Raw genomic sequence first — 22,894 nt, 5'->3', positions numbered from 1 at the left:
TATATTACCATAAAGCACATACTTTAAATAAATACATAAAAATATTTATGTATTTATTTTGTTCAAATTCAGACTTCTCAGGCTATTTTATACATGTAATACGTAAATAATTATTTGTTAATAATAATAATTACCCGTAAGTCCAGAGGATGTCTTTGATACATGATATACTGAATTATGAAGTTAGGGGGAGACACAGAAGTTTTGCCAAAATATGGTATAAATATTTTCGAAAAGGTATGGAGACGATAGGGATGTGTTTATTTTACTCCAGAGGATGGCGCTAAAGTTGAACTCCGGACACCAGCTGCTTCACGAAGAAGAACAAGGCTCCCAGCCGTTGCCTCCGACGGTAACGAAGGCGCTTTCGACGTCGCTGACGAGCCAGCACAACAACCAATCACAGAGCAGACGCGAAGATGGCGGAGTCGGAGATGAGCGTCAGGTAGGCATATAGCAACTTACTTTAGCTAAAGTGTGCGTTGTTTGAGTTATTTTTGGAGCGTTTACCAGTGGGTATCGTTTCTACACAGCGTTTCTGTTTACTAAATCAGACCAGCAGTGATGTGTATATTTCACTCTTTGCGTTTGAGCAGTTAGCACCACGCTCACTTAGCTTAGCAAGTACTAGCCGCTAAAGATTTGAATGGCTTTTCAGTAGCGCGGTGTGCCAGCCGCATGTCAACAACAGCATACCGCCACTGCAAACTGTTTACATTAGATATTGTATTAACGGCGCTGGTTTATTTACAGACACCGTACTTACAGCGAGATAAATTGCCTCTCCGTTACATTCAGTAACCGCTGGGCTTGCTTAGTTGGTGTTAATTGAGAAGCTAACTCTGCTGTTTTGATACGGACAGGAAAACAGCTGAGTTAGGTTTAAAATCTTTAAACTTGACTTCCAAAAGAAACTAAACAGAGTTTGACTTGACAACAAATCGCAAAAGCCTATCCATCTCTTTAAGTACAAATAAACTAATTTAGTTTTAGGGAACGCTGATGAAGGGCTATCATTGAACAGGAGTATGTCTGTGAAGGTTCTCAGTCATCCAGGTCATTGTAGTCTAAGGAGCTTGGAAAGAAAAGCGTTGTCCAGACGCTTTTCTTTCCAAGCTCCTTAGAATTGAACAGGAGTATTTAAAACATATCCATGAATATCATAATAACAAGACAACAGACTCGTATTGAGGACCCCAACAAATTTTTATGTGTGCAAACATGTATTGCGCTTTAAAGTACCGGTAACATCTCCAGTCTGGTCAAAAAGTATGCTGACATGGACAGAATCCAAATATTTATACCATATTTTGGCAAAACTTCTGTGTCTCCCCCTAACTTCATAATTCAGTATATCATGTATCAAAGACATCCTCTGGACTTATTTTTATGTTTTTTTGTACCTAACCACAGTAGATGTAAAATAAATAACTAAAATGTCATCAAACTGCACACTTTGAGTTTTAATTTTGCATAAGGTTTACCAAAAAAGTTGCATTAACTGTGTAGGAATTACAGAGATTGCTTTAAATAGTCTGTACATTTTCACACACTCTAAACTAACATGATTGGAAATATAAAGATAATTGTTATTTTTAATGCTTCTATGCAAATCTTTCTGGACCCTATGGACATACTGAGTTTCCTATCCTTCTTTTTTCTTTCCACAAAAAGTGAGTCATGTATGAAAATGGGGGAAGTGTTTATAGTTTTGGGAAGTAGGTCTGTCCTTTTGTTTGATGGCATCAGGGCAAGTTTGTTTTGCTTTGTTCAGTTTCTTTCAAACATGTAACCAATTCATACAAAGTAATTTTTTTTAAATTGAACGAAAATAAAATAAAACAGGGTACAATATTGCTACACATTTGCTGATTTAGTTTACATATTTGAAAAAGGGTGGACAGAAGTGCACACTTATTAAATCCCACACCTTCATCCCTCTTTAGTTAATAGGCTCAGTTCTAATGTAGCAAACTGTAAAAACTTTAATGCATTAATCCCAATCGTTGCTTTTCTAAAATAAACCAATTTGTTTCCCAGGAGCTGTAGGGAATTATGGACCATATTGCTGGGGAGGTCTGCGTTGAGAGAGCCGGTATGTCCTTGTTGCAGAAAAGTGTCCAGCGCATAACAAGTGTGCTGGACACTTTACTGCTCCAAAAAATAGCTAGTTGTAATTTTTTCATTTTTAAAGGTAATAAAACAATCACAGTGATTTTTCTGTCTGTCATTATTGGTCACAGGCTCAGATAGAGGCAGAGCTCGACAGACACTGGGATAGACTCCATCAAGGACTTAGTTACTACAAGCCGCCCAGGTATAGTTACAGTTATTTTCACATCAAATTTACTGTTAATAACCAAAAAGGTAACTGCAAGCATCACCTGTTACAGCTCATCCTCTGCTGAGAAAGTAAAAGAGAACAAAGATGTTGCACAGCCCCTGAAGGACTTTGGTCTAAGGATCAGTAAATTATTGGTAAGACTTCAAAATATCAATCAAGAATGATTTCCAGTCTTTATTTTGTAGTGTGTATTTAATGATGATTTCATGTTACAGAGTCTTGATGAACAGCAGAGTGTTCAGCTTTTGCAATGCTACCTACAGGAGGACTACAGAGGAACCCGTGACTCATTAAAGGTATCTGTCCTGACAGATATTTTCATTGTGGAATCTGTCTGAACTTGTAGTTTTCAGTGAAACTGAGATTTGCTGTTGCATTACAGGAACAAAAATTGTAAGACCGTAAAAAGATGTTGTGAAAGATGTTTAGATGTTAAATTAATCTTTTGTTGCAGGTTGTACTCAAGGATGAGCGGCAAAGCCAGGCACTACTGCTTAAGGTCAGTACACGGATCTTCTGCTTTTCTTGACTCAGCACATGTTGAGTTCAGTAAGTATTACAGCCTTTGTGTTTGTTTTTGCAGATAGCAGACTATTACTATGAGGAACGCATGTGTTTGCTCAGATGTGTCCTTCTCCTACTCACATACTTTCAGGATGAGCGACATCCCTACAGGGTGAGAAGCTCCAGTCTTAGCATTACTCACTAAATTGTGGAACACAACTTTTAAAAAACTAATTGTGCTTGGGATTGTTGTTGCTTTAGCAATGTAACCTTAGTTATGTTATGTTGTTTAGGCTGAATACAGTAACTGTGTCAATAAGCTGGAGAAGGACCTGGTGAGCAAATACCAGTTGCAGTTTGAGAGTCTCTTCAAGGCAGAGGCACCAACATGGGAAACTCACGGAAACCTCATGGTGATGACACAAGTTTGGTTTGCGTTGGCTTATTATTCTTTTTATTGTGAGGTAGCTGTGGGAGATATTTTCTTGTTAAGGATGCAAAATAATGTAAATATTATTTTTTTCAGACGGAGAGGCAGGTGTCAAGATGGTTCCTGCAGTGTCTGAGAGAACAGTCTTTGCTGCTCGAGATCATCTTTCTGTATTATGCTTACTTTGAGATGAACCCATCTGACCTTCTGAACTTCACCAAGATGTTCAAAGAGCAAGGCTTCGGTTTGCGGCAGACTAACAGACACCTGGTAGATAAGAGCATGGATGCGCTGGTCGACCGGATCGGGTAAGAGGCACAAAGTTTATGTGTGATTCATTTCTTTCCCAGATATTTTTAATTGACAGACATTATGAAGACATTTCAGTATTTTCAATATTACAGTGACATGTCTTCTTATACAGAGAGTAATCATCAGTTGATTCATATTCAATTCAATAGGCATTTTTTTACTGGATATGTACTCCAGATATTTCATTCCTTCTGTAGTTTATGATGTCCTGTCTGTCTCTCTGCTCGGCAGATACCTGAGCGCGCTCATCCTGGTTGAAGGAATGGACATAGACTTCCTGCACAAGTGTGCTCTTGAGGATTGTACAGATCAGCACCAGTTCTCTAGTGCTCCTGATGTGGTTAAGGTTCAGTTTGTTTTTTGGCTGCTGCATTCATAGACTTAATGTTAATATTGGTTTACAGACTTGTTTTACAAACTGAAACACTTAAATAAATTGGGCTAAAATTGGCTAGGCTTCTGTTAATTCACGCAGAGCATATAAGGAGAATGTGTTTAAATCCTCATAAGAATTGCTGGCTCTTCTAGGAAATGGATCAGCTGCTGCTGACATTTGGTGACATCCCTCATCACGCACCGGTATTGTTGGCCTGGGTCCTGCTAAGACACACGCTTAGACCAGATGATACCAGCCCTGTGATCAGGAGGATAGGCAACACCGCCCTCCAGCTTGGTGTTTTCAAGTACCTTTCAACCATGCTCAAAGGTCTCGGAGTCTCAGGGAACAATGTAAGATATTTCAGATTTATTGAACCTTTAGAAATTTATAAGAAGCAAAGTTGCAAAAAACGTATGTTCATTTAAAGGAGAACTGCCTCTGTCACCCCTAATGCTTACTGTGTTACCTGAAATAGCTTTAAATTATGTCCTGCTGATACACATTTTTGTTCTTTCACAAATAATAAGCCAAGCTTTAAATAAAGGCCATGCAGCATGAGCAGTAGTGGTTAAGTACGCTCAGGGTGCTTCTGTTTGTCATCAGCATCTAATTAAATCACCAAGATCTAAACCAATCTATAATGAAGTGTCCAGAATGAAAACTTCCTGTTACAATATTAATGTATTATACTGATCATCATGCACCAGTTTCCTTGTCAAGACCTGTGCTAAACTTCAGACCTCAGGTTTCATAATGATTTCCTTCAAAATCTGTAAAGTAATGCTGCGCTTTTACAAATTATAGATAGAAATGTAAGTAGCAACCAACATTTGCTCAAAGAGTGGTGACTGTCTTATTGTTTTGCATTAAAATTCCATCATTTTTTTTCACTTTTCATTTCTTCAGTGTACAGCAAGCACAGCAAAAATGTGCGTTTATGGTCTCCTCTCATTTGTGATCACCTCTTTTGAAGAAGAAAGTTTACAGGTATGCACCTTGACTGTACATGTCTGGATCCTCACAAACCTATTTATAACATGTGGTGATAATTTGCTTTCTTATTATGTATATTACAGACCGATGGCGTGGCGACTCAGAGCTCCCACCTTATCGATGCTGCCTGTGAGGTCCTTTCTGCTCCAAGTCTGGCTGAAATCTTTTGGGAATTGGTGGGAAGAACACACAGAAGAGAAGCTTTATTAAAGATAAAATGGAATTATAAATGTTGATGATGTATCTTGTTTATTAAATGTTTAATCCAGAAGCCAAACATGGGATTGGGAATGATCCTGGACAGCGCAGTGGGGATGTTTCCTCATAAGATCGGACCTCTGCTGCAGCTTTTAACCGCACTGCTTTCAAACAAGTCGACTGTTAAAAAGGTAAATGGTGCACATGCACACACATACACACCTGCAACGTATCTTTCTCTAAATGATTTATTGATATACTTTGACTTCCTTGTGAAAGGTGTACAACTTCTTGGATAAAATGTCCTTCTACACTCAAGTTTACAAACATAAGCCTAATGACATCATCTCCAATGACGACGAGACACTGTGGAGGAGGCAAGCTCCCAAACTCCTCTATCCTCTCGGTTAGTGTGTTATTATTACTGTTAAATCTGAGTATAGATGAAAGTTTTCCCTGTCTTTCTCTTGTGTGAATAAATTGGGATGTCTGTTCTCAACCATTAGGCACAGGCCAGACTAACCTGTGGATGCCACAGGGAGTGCTGGGCCAGGTGATGAGTCCAGGTGAGCAAGGCTACGTGGTACGCTGGGAGTATTCCTACAGCTCCTGGACTCTCTTCACATGTGAGGTGGAGATGCTGCTCCATGTTGTTTCGACTGCAGGTACATAACGGTTCATTTAGTTTATAATCGCAGAAAAATCTGAGGGATAAATCTGTACTTTAATGTTATTCTTTGCATTGGATTTTTTTGTTTTTATACACAGATGTGTAGGATTTGTTTTCTTTATTATGGTTACAACGTTTTCCTTAAAGATCTGGGCAATACAGCAAACATTTTTGGCAGCAGAATTCTGCCCGTTTGGGATATGCTTTTAAGAGAAAGTCTGTATTTAGCCCTGTGATGAATTGACGACCTGTTGTAGAGCTAGAAGCAGAGTTTACCCTGCTTCTGGCTCTACAACTAGTATAGGCTTCTGCTCTCTGACCAGATAAATTGGATAAGGAGAAGAGGATGGATGGAGGGAGGGAGTCCATATTTATTACGAAAGAACAACAATGTGACCTATGGATGTGTTTAATTCATTATTTATTTATTTTCCATGTGGTTTTATTAACAAGAAAGAAGAACAATATCAAATATACTTATGCTTTATCATTGTTGAGAGGACAGTTGAAGGAGATAAACTAATTTCTTATTATAATCTCAAGAACACAGTTTGGTCTCAGACTTGACTTTAGTTCAGCCTGAATCTGGGACAAAGTGCAATCATCACAAGAGTCAGAGCAGTGTGATAAACATGACAAGAAATATGGTTATTCGCATTTCTTGTAACATTCACAATATATACCTTATATACTCAGCTAAAACCTATTAAATACAGTTCTGCTTGAGTTTGTGGGAAGCAAAACAACTTGATAAGACTTGTAAATCCATAAGGCCATATGATCATGTGGTATGACAGTGATTGTAAAGCCTGCACAACAGGTTTAAAATAAGTTCAAGTATCACAGAAAAACAGATCCTAACAGTTACACGTAAAGATTTCCACTCAGTTACACAATGATTCAGTAGCTGACGTCACCAGTTACTGGAGTAGCCAAACGACTGAAAATGAATTATTTAATGAAGAAACACACATTCATCAGCTGATTGTTGATCACTGACTGATATTTTTACCAGATGTTTTAGCCCACTGTGCCCGCGTGAAGCCCATCTTGGATCTAGTCCATAAGATCATAAGCACAGACTGGACAGTGTCTGACTGCCTGCTGCCTCTCACCTCACGCATTTACATGTTGCTGCAGAGGTAAAGTAAACTTTTGAGTGACAGACATTAAACTTTTTGTGCTGTTTGCTTTGCCAGAAATAATCTTGATATGAATCTGGTATTATAATCTGTCTTTTCTCTCAGGTTAACATCCATCATCAACCCCCCAGTGGATGTGATTGCTTCCTGTGTAAACTGCCTTTCTGTGCTGGCTGCAAGGATGCCAGGGAAGGTGGGTGTGCTCAGTGCTCCCAGTGTGAACATGAAGTAAAATGAGGGATTTAAAGTCGGTGCTTTTGAACTTTCTTCACCCAGTGCATATCATCTTTTTTTTAAATTTATTTATTTTTTAAAATCTTCAGGTGTGGTCCAGTCTGCACCACACTGGCTTCCTCCCCTTTGCCTCCAACCCTCTGACAAGCATGGCCCAGTGCATAAGGTAAAGAGGCCAAACAGAGTGCCATGTATTATTTAATATGCCTGGGATATATTAGCTTTTTACTCAACTTTTTAATTTTTTTTCCCTCAGTGCTGAGGGGATGAAGGCAGGTAACTATGGCAACCTGCTAGTTCAGATTGAGCAGCCCAGGGGAGAATATGCCGTGACTATTGCCTTCCTTCGTCTCATTACAACTCTGGTTAAGGTAACATTTTTTAAAAGTTATGTAATCTTTCAAAATGTTGTCCTGCTACTATAATGTGCATCATGTGTACTTATTTTTATTTTAGGGTCAGCTTGGCAGCACTCAGAACAAAGGTCTGATCCCCTGTGTGCTGCTGGTGTTGAAGGAGATGCTGCCCACGTACCATAAGTGGCGTTACAACACCTATGGTGTCAGAGAGAGGATAGGTGAGGGCGCTTTCCCCTTTGCTTCTTGTCTGGAGACAAATTAAACTTGTATACAAACTGGCTTCTCTGTGCTGCTGCAGGTTGTCTTATTTTGGAGCTCATCCATGCCATTCTCAATCTGAGCCCAGAGGGAGAGGACCAGGGCAGGTAAGGACCAGTGTCTGAACTCTGTCACCTGCACATTTTCTCTAATGTCACAATGCTAAACATTCAGGTCCTACAAAGGTGCTTTTAAGAACAATAACCTTAAACATAACAAGGGTGCTTATATGATGATTCTCTAATACTGGAATGGTGTGAAATGTGCATTAATCTTTGCAGTTTGTTAAAATAAACATATTTTGTTTCCTTCTTGCTATTTACAAGCAAGAAGTGGACCATATTTGGATGAAATGATAGGAGTCACTAACCAGCTTGTTTAGGGAGATAAACAGCTGTTAATTTGTGCTGATATACTAGAATTTCTTCTTTTTTTTCTTTTTCTTTTTCTTTTTTTAAACACAAACATATGCATCTCTAGAAAAATGTCTATGTTTGCTCTAAATCTGAATACTTTATGATGGAAGTCTGAGGATTGATTTGCTTTTGGAGCAAGTGTTAAGTGGATCTCTTTTGGCACTTCTGTGTGGATTAAAGTTACAGTTTACAGGCTGTAACTGTACCTGCTATGTGCCTGCCCAAACTATCATGAAACTAATTGTCGATTAATTAATAATGGTTGCAACTAACTAACAGTTGCCTTTTTACTCATGTAGTTGTTTATTTACTCCTTTCCTTCTTAATGCAGCGCTCCCAGCCTGCAGTCACTGTGTATCTACAGCCTTGCAAATACAGAAGCTGGACAGGCAGTTGTCAATATAATGGGAGTTGGAGTTGACACCATAGATGTGGTCCTGGCTGCACAACCCAGCAGGTGAGCAGTTGGATGTGTTCAGTCTACCTTTCCTCATAGTAAGCACTTAGCTCTCCATTATTATTATTATTATTTTTTTTTTTAACTGACATTAGTTGTATTATATTTTTTTTCTTGGTGCTGTCCAGCTGTGGCTCTGAGGGTCCTGGTCAGATTCTCATCCAGACCGTCAAACTGGCCTTTTCTGTCACAAACAACGTAATCCGTTTGAAACCGCCTTCGGACACCGTGTCCCCACTGGAGCAGGCGCTGACACAGCACGGTGGCCATGGCAATAATCTAATAGTCGTCCTAGCTAAATATATCTACCACAAACACGATCCAGCACTCCCTCGTCTTGCAATCCAGCTGCTCAAAAGGCTCGCCACAGTAAGACTTCGATTATAAACAATATGTGAATATGTGGTTGGTGTTTTTGTTACATATCTAAACACTGGTGTTGACCTCATGTTGCTAGGTGGCTCCCATGTCGGTCTACGCTTGTCTCGGGAGCGACGCAGCAGCCATCCGCGATGCATTCCTCACTCGGCTGCAGAGCAAAACAGAAGACATGAGGATCAAAGTCATGATCCTTGAGTTTCTCACCGTCGCTGTGGAAACCCAGCCTGGCCTCATAGAGCTTTTTCTTAACCTGGAAGTCAAAGATGGAAACGAAGGATCAAAGGTATAAAGTGCAGGAAGTAACTTTGGTTTTACTTTTCCCACTGCTGCAGCTTCATTAAAGACATCCTTGTTTTAAACTTGTAGGAGTTCCTGCTGGGCGAGTGGAGCTGTCTTCATGTCGTGTTGGACCTGATCGACTCCAAACAGCAGGGCAAGTACTGGTGCCCCCCGCTGCTCCACCGAGCAGCCCTGGCCTTCCTCCTGGCCCTCTGGCAGGATCGCAGGGATAGTGCCATCTCTGTCTTACGTACAAAGTAAGTAAATGTTCTCAGTCTCACTTTGAGTTGGAAAAACATGTGAAGGTGAAAAACCACATGATTAACATGCTGTATGGTGTTTTGTTTCCTTTTTTTTTTTTTTTTTTTTTTTTTTTTAACCAAAGAGAGAGGTTTTGGGAGAATTTGACAACGCCTCTTTTTGGAACCCTCACCCCACCTTCAGACACCACAGAGGTATCTTGCTGTGCTGCTTTGTTACACTGTTTCCATGAGTACTTAAAAGTCAGTAAACGTGTGAAATGATGGAATTGTAACTTGTCCCCAGCCTTGCGTTCTGGAGACCTGCGCTTTTGTCATGAAAATCATCGGCCTGGAGATCTACTATGTTGTCAGGTGATTTCAGAGTCCATATTAAATAAGAATGACATTTCTTTGTATTTGTATACACATTCCTTTATTTACAATGATGTCTTAGATTATACGTATTTAATGTTGATGAATATTTGTGTTATTGTAGCGGCTCTTTGGAACAGTCCTTGAAGGACGGGCTTCAGAAGTTCTCCAACGCACGACGGTATGAGTACTGGTCACAGTATGTCAAGTCACTGGTGTGCCATGTGGCAGAGATGGAGGAAGAAGGCATCTGCTACTTCACAGAGGCCCAGATGTTGATCTCCGCCTGGCGGATGTTGCTGATTCTTTCCACTAACCACGTACGTTCAAGTACACACAATCATGGCCCTAAAGTTAAGTTTAAAAGTGAAACGTTGATGTCATGATGTACTGTAAGTAATAATATCTATATACCTTAATTTACTTGCATTTTAACTTTAATTCCTGTAAATAATGATATTATGTGTACAATTTTTCTGTAGCTATTATACTATGATAATATTATCACCATAGATTTTTGACAGTGTTAATCATGAAGTGAAAATTTGATGATGTGTAAGGATTAAAAAAAATGTATTATTATTACTATTTCTCCTCTGCATACAGTCCTTACTCCAAGTTAAGCTAACAGGCTTTTAGCTGCGCTTTTTTGCTTTTTAGTCATATTTAATGAGAGTTGAGCAGTACTGATCTTCTCATGCGCCTCTTGTAGAAAAAAAGAATTTGTGCATTTCCCAGAATTTGAGACTTTAACTGCCTCTTGATAATCCAGTCTGTATTTTCTAGAACAAGCTCAGATGAAAACGATGTTTGATTGTATTTTATTTTTTCAGTCTGATGTGATGCACTTAACTGAGGACTCAACTAAGCTGACCCTTTTCATGGATGTCCTAGATGGGACTAAAGCTGCTGTAAGTTACCGTAGTATGAAATATTTTCTCTAATCTGTGGCTTTTTATTTCTTCTCTTTTCACTGTTTTACTTTCAAACTCTTGGTCTCTCTTTCAGTTGACAACACCCACGTCTGCGCCTTGTCTTCGACTTGGATCCATGATGGCCACTCTACTTCTCATCCTCCTTAAACAGTGGAGAAGGTGTGTACTCATGCCTTTGACAAGTGAAGGCCCAGCACTGCGCGCTAGCTGTCTTCTAAATCCTTTATCTGCTCTAAATTTTTATCTCCAGTGTGGTAGCTTCAGCTCCAGACATCCTGTCTCCCCTCTCCCTTATCCTGGAGAGTGTCCTGCAGGCTGACCAGCAGCTGATGGAGAGGACCAAAGCCAAAATCTTCTCCGCACTCATTTCTGTGCTGCAGATTCAGGGACTGGACGGTAAGAAGCACACATGTCTGATGTTTGTCTGTGTTGGAAGAAAGTGTCGGAGCTGTAGTGACTTGGTGTGTGTTTTTTGCCATCTAGGTGGAGATATTTCCCAGCTGCCCCAGTTATTGCTGTCTGTATGTGAGACGGTGAAAGATGAGGCCCTGGCGCTTATTGACAACATGCGACACACGAGCCAGTTGGGAGACACGGCGGAGGACGAGGACAGCATGGAGACGGACTCTCCTCGGGGCCCACAGAAGGACCAGAGAGACGGGGTAAGTGTGGCGAGGTTGTTGTTGTTGATGAAGGTTCAAGTTTATTTAGTTTTCTGATCTATTTTAGATCAATTGTCCCAACATGTACTGTATAAACATACTTTCCCCCCCCCCCCTCCCTTTAAATCAGGTGTGTGTTTTGGCTCTCCACTTGGCGAAGGAGCTGTGCCGCACTGATGAGGATGGTGAGCACTGGGTCTCAGTGATGAGGAAGGTCCCCCTCCTCCCCTCAGTGCTCAGTGCTGTTGAACTGAGCCTTCGCAAGAAACGCAACCTGTACTTTACTGAGGCTGCACTTCACCTGCTGCTCACACTGGCCCGTACTCCTCAGGTAAACACAAACACACCTTTTACGCTTTAGTACTTTAAACCCAGTTTTATGCTTTTAAATCAGAAGGATTTGAGCAGATGTTGAGGATGTTGTCCGTTTTCCATCAGGGGGCAGCAGCTGTGGCAGGAGCGGGAGTCACTCAGACCATCTGCCTGCCTCTTTTGAGTGTGTATGAGGTCTCACCAAATGGCACATCACAGGTGAAATAATTTTTTTTTCCCACCTTGCACATAAAAGCATTGATTGATGATGGAGGACATGGTGCATTCAGGTCAAGTTAACATAGTGTGTACATGCCTCTGAGCAGAGCTTCTCCCGGAAGTCCCAGGACTTGGCCTGCTGGCCCGGGGTGTACCGCCTCTGCATGTCTCTGATGGAGAGTCTGCTTAAGACGCTGCGCTACAACTTCATCAACGAGGCCCTGGATTTTGTCGGAGTGCATCAGGAACGTATACTACAGGTGTGACTGCAGTAACTTAGTGTGTTAACAAGGGAAAAGACAAAAACATGTCAGCATGCTTGTCTTCTTTTAGGGCTGCCTCTTAAATGTGTCTGTGGGTGTAAAACTAGAAAGACACCCATCGAATTTCTTAAATCCAAAGATGTCATGTTCAGCCTGCCTGTTTTGTCTGTCTTGCAGTAAAGTATTTAGTTTTAAATCAGGAATTCTAAAGATGTGAGACAAAAGTATCGCTGGGCTCCTTAGTACTAGCCAAGCATCCTTTAAACACTACAGCCTACCTGAGTGTTGTTGCTGTCCTTTTATGGACAGTCTTTTATGAGCACAGCACCTGACCACCCAGTGCAGTGCCTGGTGAGTCTTCAGGCCCAAGTGCTCCTTCAGTTCCAAAAATAAACAGTTATTTGTGCAGCTTATGCACAACTGTGGACCTGTGTTGAGCACACTGAGCTTCCTGACCCTTGGAACAGAACTGTATTCCTGTTATGTTGTATCTAGCTACTGCGTGCAGTCTTTTTGTTGGCAACTTTTAAATAAAGTCGTCACTTTCTCTCCCGCTCAGTGTCTGAATGCAGTGAGGACCGTGCAGAGCCTGGCCTGCCTGGATGAGGCCGATCACACAGTTGGTTTTCTGCTGCAGCTCTCGAGCTTCTGTAAGGAGTGGCAGTTTCACCTCCCCAAACTGCTCAGAGATGTTCAGGCAAGTCAAAAGGAAATCACCACATCAATGAGGAGAGCACAGCTCCAATTGTTGTTCAGCTTTTGTTAATATAGTGTTTCTGTTTCCATCTTTCTCTGCAGGTAAACCTTTGTTATCTGTGCCAGACCTGCACCCATCTGCTCCACAGCAAAAAGATGCTTCATCACTACCTCCAGGTCAGAAACTTTCTTCTTTAATAAAAATTTGTAGATTGTTGTTTATCCCTTGTGTTGTCCACGGGTCATTTTTGTCCTCTACAGAAATCTTTTGCTATCAAAAATATGTTTTTTATTCATCAAATGGTCTGAAAATAACAGAAGTTATTCATTACTATACTATGCATGATTGGAATAAGTTTTAAGTAATTTGATTTATTTATGGGGTTTTATTCGATTTTATAACACCTGTTGTCCTCGTGGACAAAAATGACCCCAAAGTACAAAGTGTTGCAAAAGGTCGTATTTTCACAACATACTGCTATCAAACATCTTTGATCTTGGATCACTGATGTTTGGGGTCAAGCACTGGTCATAACAACCACAACAACAACAACAACAGGCAGCACAATGAGGAGGCAGGTGCTCTATATTCAATAAAATGTTATTTATACTGCGCCAAATCAAAACAACAGTCGCATCAAAGTGCTTCGTATTGTAAGGTCGACCCTACAATAATACATACACAGAAAGTATGCTCACAAGCCTCCATTGCACTAGAGATTTGCATACTTTGATGAGCATACTTTTTTTACCATGTTGTGCAAAGCAATGACCAGTAGGACAAAGCACATATTGTCCTCTAGTATAATGAGGAGGAAGAATCAATGTTCAGGAAGATCCAGGGTTAGAAGATATAGAAAATATTGTCAATATTTAGAGCACATGCTACCCTTTCTCTGAAAAAGCACATCACCCACCTGCAGAAGTGGAAGAAGGCTATGAAGTGAAGAAAAGTGATGAAGAATCTGAACTATGTTCAAGTAGGTTCTTGGGCATCCAGGGCATTGTAGTCTGAGGAACTTGGAAAGAAAGTGACTGGGCTTCTTGAAGTTTCTTGAGTTTTCAGAATGTGAAACTGGAATAGAAGATGTGTCAGAGGACTGCACATCATCCATTTCAATTATGATGAAGACAAAGAATCAAGCAGGAAAGAGGAGTCAGCTGAGACGGAGGAATATTTGCAGTAATGTGAGGAAACATTGATCTGGTCTTCTAACATCCCAATGACAGACGATGCCTGACTCTCTCATGTGCCACAGAGAAAGATAATCTATCACAGTCCAAGCACATATGCCAGGTCCCATACTCCTTCATTGGCTTTTCTACTCGAGCACTGAATGCATTATACACAGTGTTCTGCTTGTATTCTGCTTTTAACGTTCACATGCCAATGGATGCATCAGAGACCAAGTTGGGGTTCAGTAACTTGCCCAAGGACACCTTGGTAAGAACTCCAGACTAGAGCACACAGAGACTGAACCAACAACCATCCAATTAGCAGATGAGCTGCTCTACAGCTAACTCAATGACGAACAAGGAGGGACAACAAGAGGGAAAAAATGGATCGAATGCAGCTGTAGTCTTATGTGGGTATGTTGATTCTACATCCGGTGGAGTCGCTACGGACAGTTTATGACATCCTGAGTCTGGTAGAGCAGTTTTAAAGGTGACACAAGACTAATCATAGAAGTGCAAAAGGATATAATTTCTTGATAAAGACACAATAGATGATCATCGTGCAGGGCCCGCCCGTCGGGGCTATATGATCGCCCGACTGGAGATATCACTAGCTCCGCGACGTTGGGCTAGCGATTTTGCGAGCCCTGTCGTTCATGACACAAACGCGCTCCCATTTGAGGTGTATGGAACAAGTGGGTGTTTCTCCTGCTGTGATGTAAGATCCTGATACTGATGTGACTGTATGAGCACAAAGTCCCGTTCAGAGGACTCTGTCCATTCCAACAGAACATCCCAAGTAAACCTATGAGATAAAAAAACATGGCAGTATGTGATGCCAGGTCCAGCTGTACATGGAACATGCTAGTGTGCGATGGCAAGCGTCTGGCCTGCAGTCAGGACACGCGAGTTGTCCCTAACATTGCAGGTTTCAAAAGAAAACAATCATCTGTAACAACTTGTTTACTGTATATGACCCTTGCCTGCAACTGCAGAAAAGAAAGCTGTCCATGATGGGACCAGTGCAGAGGAATAAACCTGAGCTTCCTCCTGCACTTGTGTCAAATATGGACATGAAAGTTTGCCTTCACTCAGACCCATGCCCTGGTGTCCTACCATGCCAAAATATAGAAAAATGTCAGGTAATGAGTTGGAATAAAGTTGAATAAAACCTTGAAACACAGAGATGGATGATATTTTATACTTATGGCTTTATAAACAGTCAAAGCAAACAGGGTCATTTTTGAGCGCAGAGGACAACAGATGTGATTATTTGCTGCCAGTAAAAACTTGAAGTAGTTTAAAACAGCTTTCTAAATTAACTTTGACATATACCCGTCTGTGATCATCTGCTAAAGCAACTGACTCTGGTTGTGAAACGATAATCACAATAACTGATGATTTGATTTATTTTTACCCGAAAACAAAGAAAAAATTCATTTTATGAGGTTTTAACAGACTTAAATTTGAAATGGAATAAAAAAATGTGTCAGAATGTTTGAATTAAGTTTTAATTAAAAGTGGGGGAAAAATCACTTCATAGTAATTAAGTATCAATCAAACCAGATGGGGACATTTTTGACCCCTGAGGACCACAGGTGTGATTATGTGCTGCCATTTAAAAATTATAAATGGTTCAAAAAAACTTTTTCACTAAAGTTCAACATAGAGCACTCTGTAATTAGTCAGATAGTCAAAATTATCTGAACTTTAAATATTTTATTTTCTTGTTTTGTTTCCACTCGAAAACACAGTGTATTTTATGTAAACAAGGTCTGGTGGCCCTAAAATGTAAAATGTTGGGTAAATTTTGTGTTAATGTGTTGGTCTTAAGTAAAACTAAGATGTAACATTGAATTGATTGACAAAGTATACTTTATATTTTAAAAACAGTCAAATGAAGTGGGGACATTTTTGACCCCTGAGGACCACAGGTGTGATTATGTGCTGCCATTAAAAAAATGTAAATGGTTCAAAAAATTTTTTCACTAAAGTTCAACATACAGCATTCTTTAGTTAGTCAGATAGTCAAAATTATCTAAACAATTAAATATTTCATTGTCTGATTTTATTTTCGCTCAAAAACACAGTGTACTTTATGTAAACAAGGTCTGGTGGCCCTTAAATGTGTAATGTTGGGTAAATTTTGTGTTAATGTGTTGGTCTTAAGTAAAACTAAGGTGTAACACTGAATTGATTGACAATTTATAATTTATACTTTAAAAACACTCAAATGAAGTGGGGACATTTTTGACCCCTGAGGACAACAGGTGTGATTATGTGCTGCCATTTAAAAATTATAAACACTTCAAAAAAAAACTTTCACTAAAGTTCAACATACAGCACTCTGTAGTTAGTCAGATAGTCAAAATTATCTAAAAATTAAATATTACATTGTCTCATTTTATTTTTGCTCAAAAACACAGTGTACTTTATGTAAACAAGGTCTGGTGGCCCTAAAATGTAAAATGTTGGGTAAATTTTGTGTTAATGTGTTGGTCTTAAGTAAAACTAAGGTGTAACACTGAATTGATTGACAATTTATAATTTATATTTTAAAAACAGTCAAATGAAGTGGGGACATTTTTGACCCCTGAGGACAACAGGTGTGATTATGTGCTGCCATTTAAAAATGTTAAATGGTTCAAAACAAATTTTTCACTAAAGTTCAACATACAGCACTCTGTAGTTAGTCAGATAGTCAAAATTATCTAAACAATTAAATATTTTATTTTCTTGTTTTATTTCCGCTTAAAAAACAGGGTGTATTTTTTGTAAACAAGGTCTGGTGGCCCTAAAATGTGTAATGTTGGGTAAATTTTGTGTTAATGTGTTGGTCTTAAGTAAAACTAAGATGTAACACTGAATTGATTGACAATTTATACTTTATTCTTTAAAAAACACTCAAATGAAGTGGGGACATTTTTGACCCCTGAGGACAACAGCTGTATGGAAATCGGGAGGACATTATGAGGGTTATACATTCAGATAAATGGCAGATTGTTTTCTGTTGTTCTTTTTAGGCTAAAAACGGTGAGGCTTTGCCCCCTGGTCCCTTACCCAGGACACAGCGGCCCACTCAAACATCGACTAAAGAAGCAGCAGGTGGAGGGGAAAGGGAGGAGGCGGAGCAGAAGGCACTGCTAGCTGTGCAGTGCAGTCTTCTAAAGATCCTCAGCAAAACCCTGGCAACTCTGCAGCACTTCACCCCAGACTGCTGCCAGATACTCCTGGACCAGGTCTGTTTGTTCCTGCTGCATGGTGACATTTCTGCTGATCTTTAAAAACAGGAGTTTATGAGATGCTGACTGTCTCTGTGTTTGTATCAGTCTATGGACCTGGCCGAGTACAGCACGCTCTTCGTGCTTAGCTTCACAACTCCGGCTTTTGACCCCGACGTGGCTCCTTCATTTGGGACCCTGCTGGCCACCATCAATGTCAGCCTGAGCATGTTGAGCGAGGTAGGTGTTTATATTCTTTATTATATTCTTTATTATTACAGCAATAAGCTGTAATAATCAAGTCATTACAGCTTATTGCATTCACTTTTCCTGCTGTTTGTTAATAGATGGAGAAGAAGAAGGAGCCGGTTTCCCTGAGCATAGCATCACTAGCTTCATCAGAGGAGATCCAAGCACTGAAGTGAGAGATGTGGCGTGTAACACTAGATATTAAACACTTTTAAGGAAACAGACTGTAGGAAAATGAAACTGTGGGTTTTGCTTTGAGTTAATGAGAAAATGAAACACTCTGGTATGTGGCAACTAAGAAGTAATGTGCAGCCGCTTGTTAGTTTAGCATCTTAACCAGGCCAGACCAATGAAACTTCCTCCTCTGTCAGTGTAAAGATGTTTAGATGCACATTTAATTTTTGATCTTTATATTGGAAAATGAAATGTAATTTTAACAGCACATCTCAGTCTTTCTACATGATTTAATAAAAAAAAAAAAAAAAAAAGAAAAAAATCTGATGAAGTAAATAAAAGACATCTGTCAGCACAACGCTTTGAGGTTAAACTGAAATATGTGTATATGGGTTATTTCTTCTTGACATTTTCCAAAGCTGCTCAGTGGGCCAAGTGTTTGGCCTCCAGGCCTTATGTTTGACACCTCTCCAGACACATTATTTATCTCTCATGTTGCATAAGATGGCCAGCAACTGTTTCTCCTTACAGGTTGCTACGATAAGCCAATTGCGTCTTGTCCAAGATACTGCTTGTTTTACCGTCAAATACAAATATTGAAATGATTAACTGGTGTCTCCCCTCCAGGTCACTCCTGATGTTCACCATGGAGAACTGTTTCTACGTGTTGATCTCTCAGGCTGTTCGGTGCCTCAAAGATCCTTCCATCCTCCCTCGAGACAAACAGAGGCTCAAGCAAGAGCTCAGCTCAGAACTGGTGAGACGGCACATCTCTTCTAACCCAAAGCTGTTCAAACATGTTTTTTTTTTTTTGCTATCAAACACAAGAACCAACAACAAGTTTCTTTTCCTGTGTATCTGGGTTCAAGAAAATGTATGAATTCTATCAAGTTATTGCTAGTGTAATCAGGAAGCTGGCATTAAACTGCACTTTGTAGAGTATTAAAACAGGATGCCTCATCTCATCTGTCAGACATAAAATAGCAGCCTTGTATTATAAAGGATGCTTACTCCATGTCTTAGCATGATGCATTTGACTGTGTTCCTCTTTCAGAGCACTCTTCTCTCAAGCCTCTCCCGCCATTTCCGGAGGGGCTCGCCATCATCTCCTGCCAGTGCCATCCTCCCCTCCACCCAGTCTAAACCACCTACGCCGGGCTCCAAGGCGAGCCATGAGGGTCAGGAGCCGCTCATCCAGCTTGTTCAGGCCTTCGTCAGACTTGTGCAGAGATAGGTGTGGATATCCAGAAATCCATAACACAGGCAGTTTTTTTTTTTTTTTTTCTTCCCCCTGAACAAATAGTCGTTCTGCAGCAGCCATTAGTTCGTACTTGTTCTAGCTGCACAGAGGACGTTGTCTAAAACTCGGAGCCAAACTACTTTTGGTAATGTGAAATACAGAATTTTGCCAAATCTATCACATGACCACAACGAAAACGTTTAAAAAGTCAACACAAGAAACTGCCGGATGTCTTCATCATTATGAAGAATGAGTCTCTGGGGATCGTGGTGCTATGAATAAACAATAAAACATCAGCGACTGTGGTCCCACTTAGTGACCTAGTTTTATAGGTCACTTTGACAACCTGGAAGGACCAGACACATTTCAAGTGCTACTTAAAAAAATTCGACCTTTTATCACTTGATTTTTTTTAGTCTAAGTGTAATAGAAGAACCTATCCTGTAAAGCGGTTCAACACTTTTCTCATTCTCATGTCTTTGAAGTCGTGATCTTTGACATTTTTTTTTGTGCTTCTCAGTGTACGGGTTTTGATGTGGTCCTTGTGATTTCTACTTTAAAAAAAACAAACATGTATGCTAATAAAGGAACTTTTGTACCACAAATTCTGATTAGAATTTCTTTTTGAATCCACTGTGTAAAATCAAACTGCTGCAGACTCGAAGGCTTCAGCATTCAGTTTATTTTACTGCATTTGCACATACTTGCTAGAACACAGTTGATCTAAACAATCCTGTACATAAACTGACAGGTGACAACAACAAGTAAAAACTGGAAGTCAGTAATAAAATACAGTCATGTTGTCATATGCGTCATATAAAACGAATAAAAGGAAAATATCTGAATCGCACAGATTATTATTTACAGAGGCATACTCTTGCTTTTAAAGAAAACTTTTACAACTTCAGTACCTTTTATAGAAATCAAAGTAAAGGCAGGACATGTGCAATAAGGTAGGAAAAGCTTAGCTTTCTAAGGTTAAGGTGACAGTTTTACAGCAGGACGGAAAGGCAGAATGCAGACTGGAGAGCTGCTGCGTTGGTGCTTTGCTGGCACCTTTAGTAGCTGCATTGCAAAGAGTTGTCGCTGTTGGGATCCTCTGAGGATTCAGAGTGCCTCTCTGCAGTCCGTCTGGAAACTGGGGCATTCGTCTGCTCAGACTGAGGGTCTGTAGTGTCTACTACTGGCCATTGACTGGGACTTCCTGAAAGGAAAAGTTGAGGGTGTAAAGTAAAATAACCGGCTGGCTTTAATGGTCACTTTACACCTTTGGCCACAAACATGCAGGATAAACAAAAACAACGCTTAAGGCACAAAAAATATTTCAAGTAAGTTTTCCAATCTCAGCTTCAGACACATGCATCTGTCATCTTGTTAAATGAATAGTTGCAAAGCTAAAAGTATGCTTGCTGTAAGGTCACGCAAAACACACCCCTGTGAGCGTAAATCAAAAATCAAAACCAAATATCTGGCTAAAGCCTAACACAGTTCATACAGTGTTAGGAGGACACAAATTCTGGTATTTGCTTCATGCAGGAGAAACAACCAGAGCAACGCATCCACACTAACCTTCGTCTGATCCTCCAGACAGGCCTTTCAGGCCAAACTGGGTACAGTAATTTGTCTACCGATATTTCACAGACAGGAAAAAAGGGGGAAAAGGGGAGTGATTCACTAATGGAGAAAATACCGCTGTGGGTAACAGCATTAGTCTGACATATTATAACTGGGTCATACACTTTTTACTGTAGGCTTACCTCTAAATTCCCCCTGGCTTTCTTCAACACTCCATGGGTCAGAGACACTACAAAGGACAAAAATAAAACAATTCATGTCCACAGTCTTGTATAATTATACTGGTATCAAGATTTTATATTTACTTTATAAAATGATATCACACAAAAAAAAACCCACTATAAAACAGGAGCAGAGAGCCTGACTTGATAAATACTTCCATCAATAAACTCAAATAGCTGCAAAACTGCTTCAACCAAACATTTCATCTTCTATGCAGTTTAAAAGTAAAAGCAGATGAACTTACACTGATCGATGATGACTCTCTCCATTCCCTCTTTGAGCTGGTTGGTGGTGCGGAGACGCTTGATGGCTCCGCTCAGCATCCTCTCCTGCTGGGACAGCCGGCTCTTCAGTCGGGCTATCTCATTTCTCAGCAGCTCATCCTGATTTGGAGGATATCAGGAAAGAAAGGATTTGGTCTGCAGATGTTTAACTGGAGAGCCTGGATGCACAATGTGTGCTGTGCGTGTGTTTACCTGCTGGTTGTTGCAGCTGTCTCTTGCTGTGTTCCCAACTGGCAAAGATACTCTCCACACCAGTTTGAGCAGTCGGCCAGCCTCCTCCAGCACCTGGTGCATGATGTTAATGCTGCAGGATAAACTCTTCAGATGCTGCTGTTCAATCACCTACAAAGATGTGGACAGGCTAACGTCACATTTCTATTTTCTGGAAGGTTTGGTCGATTTAAACCTCACGACGAGCTCCCCACCTTGTTGTCACAGCCCTGCTGTTGAAGCGTGTGCAGACACTCCTGCAGTTGCGTGTCCATACTGCGTGACAGCTTCCGTCCCTCTGAGATTTGCTTGCGGAGTGCGTTGTAGTCTTCAATCAAGCCCAAAATGTGGCGCCCGTTGCGGCTCGCCCACATCCGGTGACCCGGCACCAGCCGAGAGGGAGCGCCGGAAACGCTGTCCCCAGAGCTGCTGCTGAGCGAGCCACCGTCCACCTCTGAGAGAGATTGATATCTCACATCTGAAAAGGTCCAACACAGCAGATCCAGGTGAGTTCAAATGTCATCAGTCTGTATTTGCTGTCATAGAAATATGTGATTTGGCTTCAGGACCAGCTTTGAAGAGCTTTTCTTACCGTGGTGGATGCTGGTGTGTTCTCTGTGAGTCTGAAATGAGTGACGGATAGTGTCGCAGCCTTCTCGGCCCGGCGACCTGCCCCCTTCATCTAAGAGTGATAAAAAATAAATAAGCAAAGGAAACACCTGACCTGCCATGACCTGGCAGTGCTTACGTGGCCTTCTGAATCCATCAAAGCTCATCAGCATGCAAGAATGTGCTTTCCGTTTACCTGGAGAGGACAGCAGGTAGTTGATGTTGATGGTTTCAGAGCGGCCGGGTCCTCTGAGCAGCTGCTCCTCCAGTCTCTGCCGCAGAGCCGTGTTGGTCTGGATGCTCCTCTCCAACTGAAGCCTCAAGTGTCTGATCTCTGACAGCAGCTCGCCCAGGTCCACAGAGCCGGAGGAAGCGTGAGCGGACGGCTCCTGGGCCACCTCGCTGGATTCTGCACGCCGAACGAGAGAGAAATATCCTCTTGTCAGTGACACTGAGGCTGAGAACTGCTGCAACCCCACAGGTACATTTCTACAAACTTGTGGTCAGATATTTTTATTCGCATGTGAAAAATAAGAACAAAAGAATAAAAAAATCAAACTGGATCTGAAAAAATAAATGCTGCAAAATTACACGTCTGGTGTGTAAAGTCCTTAAATTTGATCATTTTAGCAAACAGGAACATTATGCATATAAAATGTTGTGAATGTCGGCTGATGAGGGTTGAGAAACTGTAGTGCAAGAATTCCAAACAGGATTTGAGGTTAATTGAAGTTTGATGGTGTCACCATTACTTATTTTATACAGTGTCAAATCTGGTGGACAGTGCAATCAAAAGATTCAGCAAATACACCCATAAATGCTAAAAACAAAACTGAATACAAGTTTGGAGGGTTTCCTCTTTAAGATGATCTCCTTG

The 22,894-nt window shown here is 40.7% G+C and overlaps 2 protein-coding genes across 7 annotated transcripts in view; one reads left to right on the top strand and one right to left on the bottom strand.

The window, feature by feature from the left end:
* The first annotated feature begins 332 nt into the window (after positions 1 to 332).
* On the top strand, positions 333 to 19,722 carry nup188 (nucleoporin 188). The gene is made up of 43 exons (XM_039614918.1): positions 333 to 445; positions 2,041 to 2,095; positions 2,244 to 2,317; positions 2,394 to 2,478; positions 2,560 to 2,640; positions 2,799 to 2,843; positions 2,928 to 3,020; positions 3,142 to 3,261; positions 3,375 to 3,586; positions 3,822 to 3,936; positions 4,119 to 4,319; positions 4,876 to 4,956; positions 5,046 to 5,138; positions 5,232 to 5,351; positions 5,440 to 5,566; positions 5,667 to 5,825; positions 6,846 to 6,972; positions 7,078 to 7,165; positions 7,296 to 7,372; positions 7,463 to 7,577; positions 7,663 to 7,783; positions 7,864 to 7,930; positions 8,571 to 8,696; positions 8,825 to 9,065; positions 9,154 to 9,360; positions 9,444 to 9,613; positions 9,742 to 9,811; positions 9,903 to 9,970; positions 10,095 to 10,290; positions 10,804 to 10,881; positions 10,979 to 11,064; positions 11,156 to 11,301; positions 11,389 to 11,567; positions 11,698 to 11,898; positions 12,006 to 12,098; positions 12,206 to 12,358; positions 12,921 to 13,058; positions 13,160 to 13,234; positions 17,257 to 17,472; positions 17,563 to 17,694; positions 17,802 to 17,875; positions 18,505 to 18,634; positions 18,932 to 19,722. Exons 1-43 carry the CDS (start codon positions 420 to 422, stop codon positions 19,109 to 19,111), a joined length of 5,241 nt encoding a protein of 1,746 aa, XP_039470852.1. The 5' UTR covers positions 333 to 419; the 3' UTR covers positions 19,112 to 19,722.
* A 60-nt stretch (positions 19,723 to 19,782) lies between these two features.
* Positions 19,783 to 22,894, bottom strand: part of cdk5rap2 (CDK5 regulatory subunit associated protein 2) — a 32,664-nt gene continuing 29,552 nt past the window's right edge. For 5 of the 6 annotated variants that reach the window (XM_039614914.1, XM_039614916.1, XM_039614912.1 and 2 more), the window contains 8 exons: positions 22,214 to 22,426; positions 22,001 to 22,090; positions 21,624 to 21,886; positions 21,391 to 21,540; positions 21,159 to 21,297; positions 20,875 to 20,921; positions 20,687 to 20,741; positions 19,783 to 20,321 (listed from right to left, as the gene is read on the bottom strand). In XM_039614914.1, coding sequence (XP_039470848.1) covers positions 20,176 to 20,321; positions 20,687 to 20,741; positions 20,875 to 20,921; positions 21,159 to 21,297; positions 21,391 to 21,540; positions 21,624 to 21,886; positions 22,001 to 22,090; positions 22,214 to 22,426 — 1,103 coding nt within the window. In that variant the 3' untranslated portion in view covers positions 19,783 to 20,175. The remainder of the gene's footprint in view (positions 20,322 to 20,686; positions 20,742 to 20,874; positions 20,922 to 21,158; positions 21,298 to 21,390; positions 21,541 to 21,623; positions 21,887 to 22,000; positions 22,091 to 22,213; positions 22,427 to 22,894) is intronic. The other variant, XM_031754687.2, reaches the window with a different exon arrangement.

The sequence above is a fragment of the Oreochromis aureus genome, linkage group 7 (genome assembly GCF_013358895.1).
Source record: "Oreochromis aureus strain Israel breed Guangdong linkage group 7, ZZ_aureus, whole genome shotgun sequence".
In the NCBI taxonomy this organism is placed as follows: domain Eukaryota; kingdom Metazoa; phylum Chordata; class Actinopteri; order Cichliformes; family Cichlidae; genus Oreochromis; species Oreochromis aureus.
Note: the sequence above shows the minus strand (reverse complement) of the source record. Positions and strands in the feature narration are given on the sequence as shown.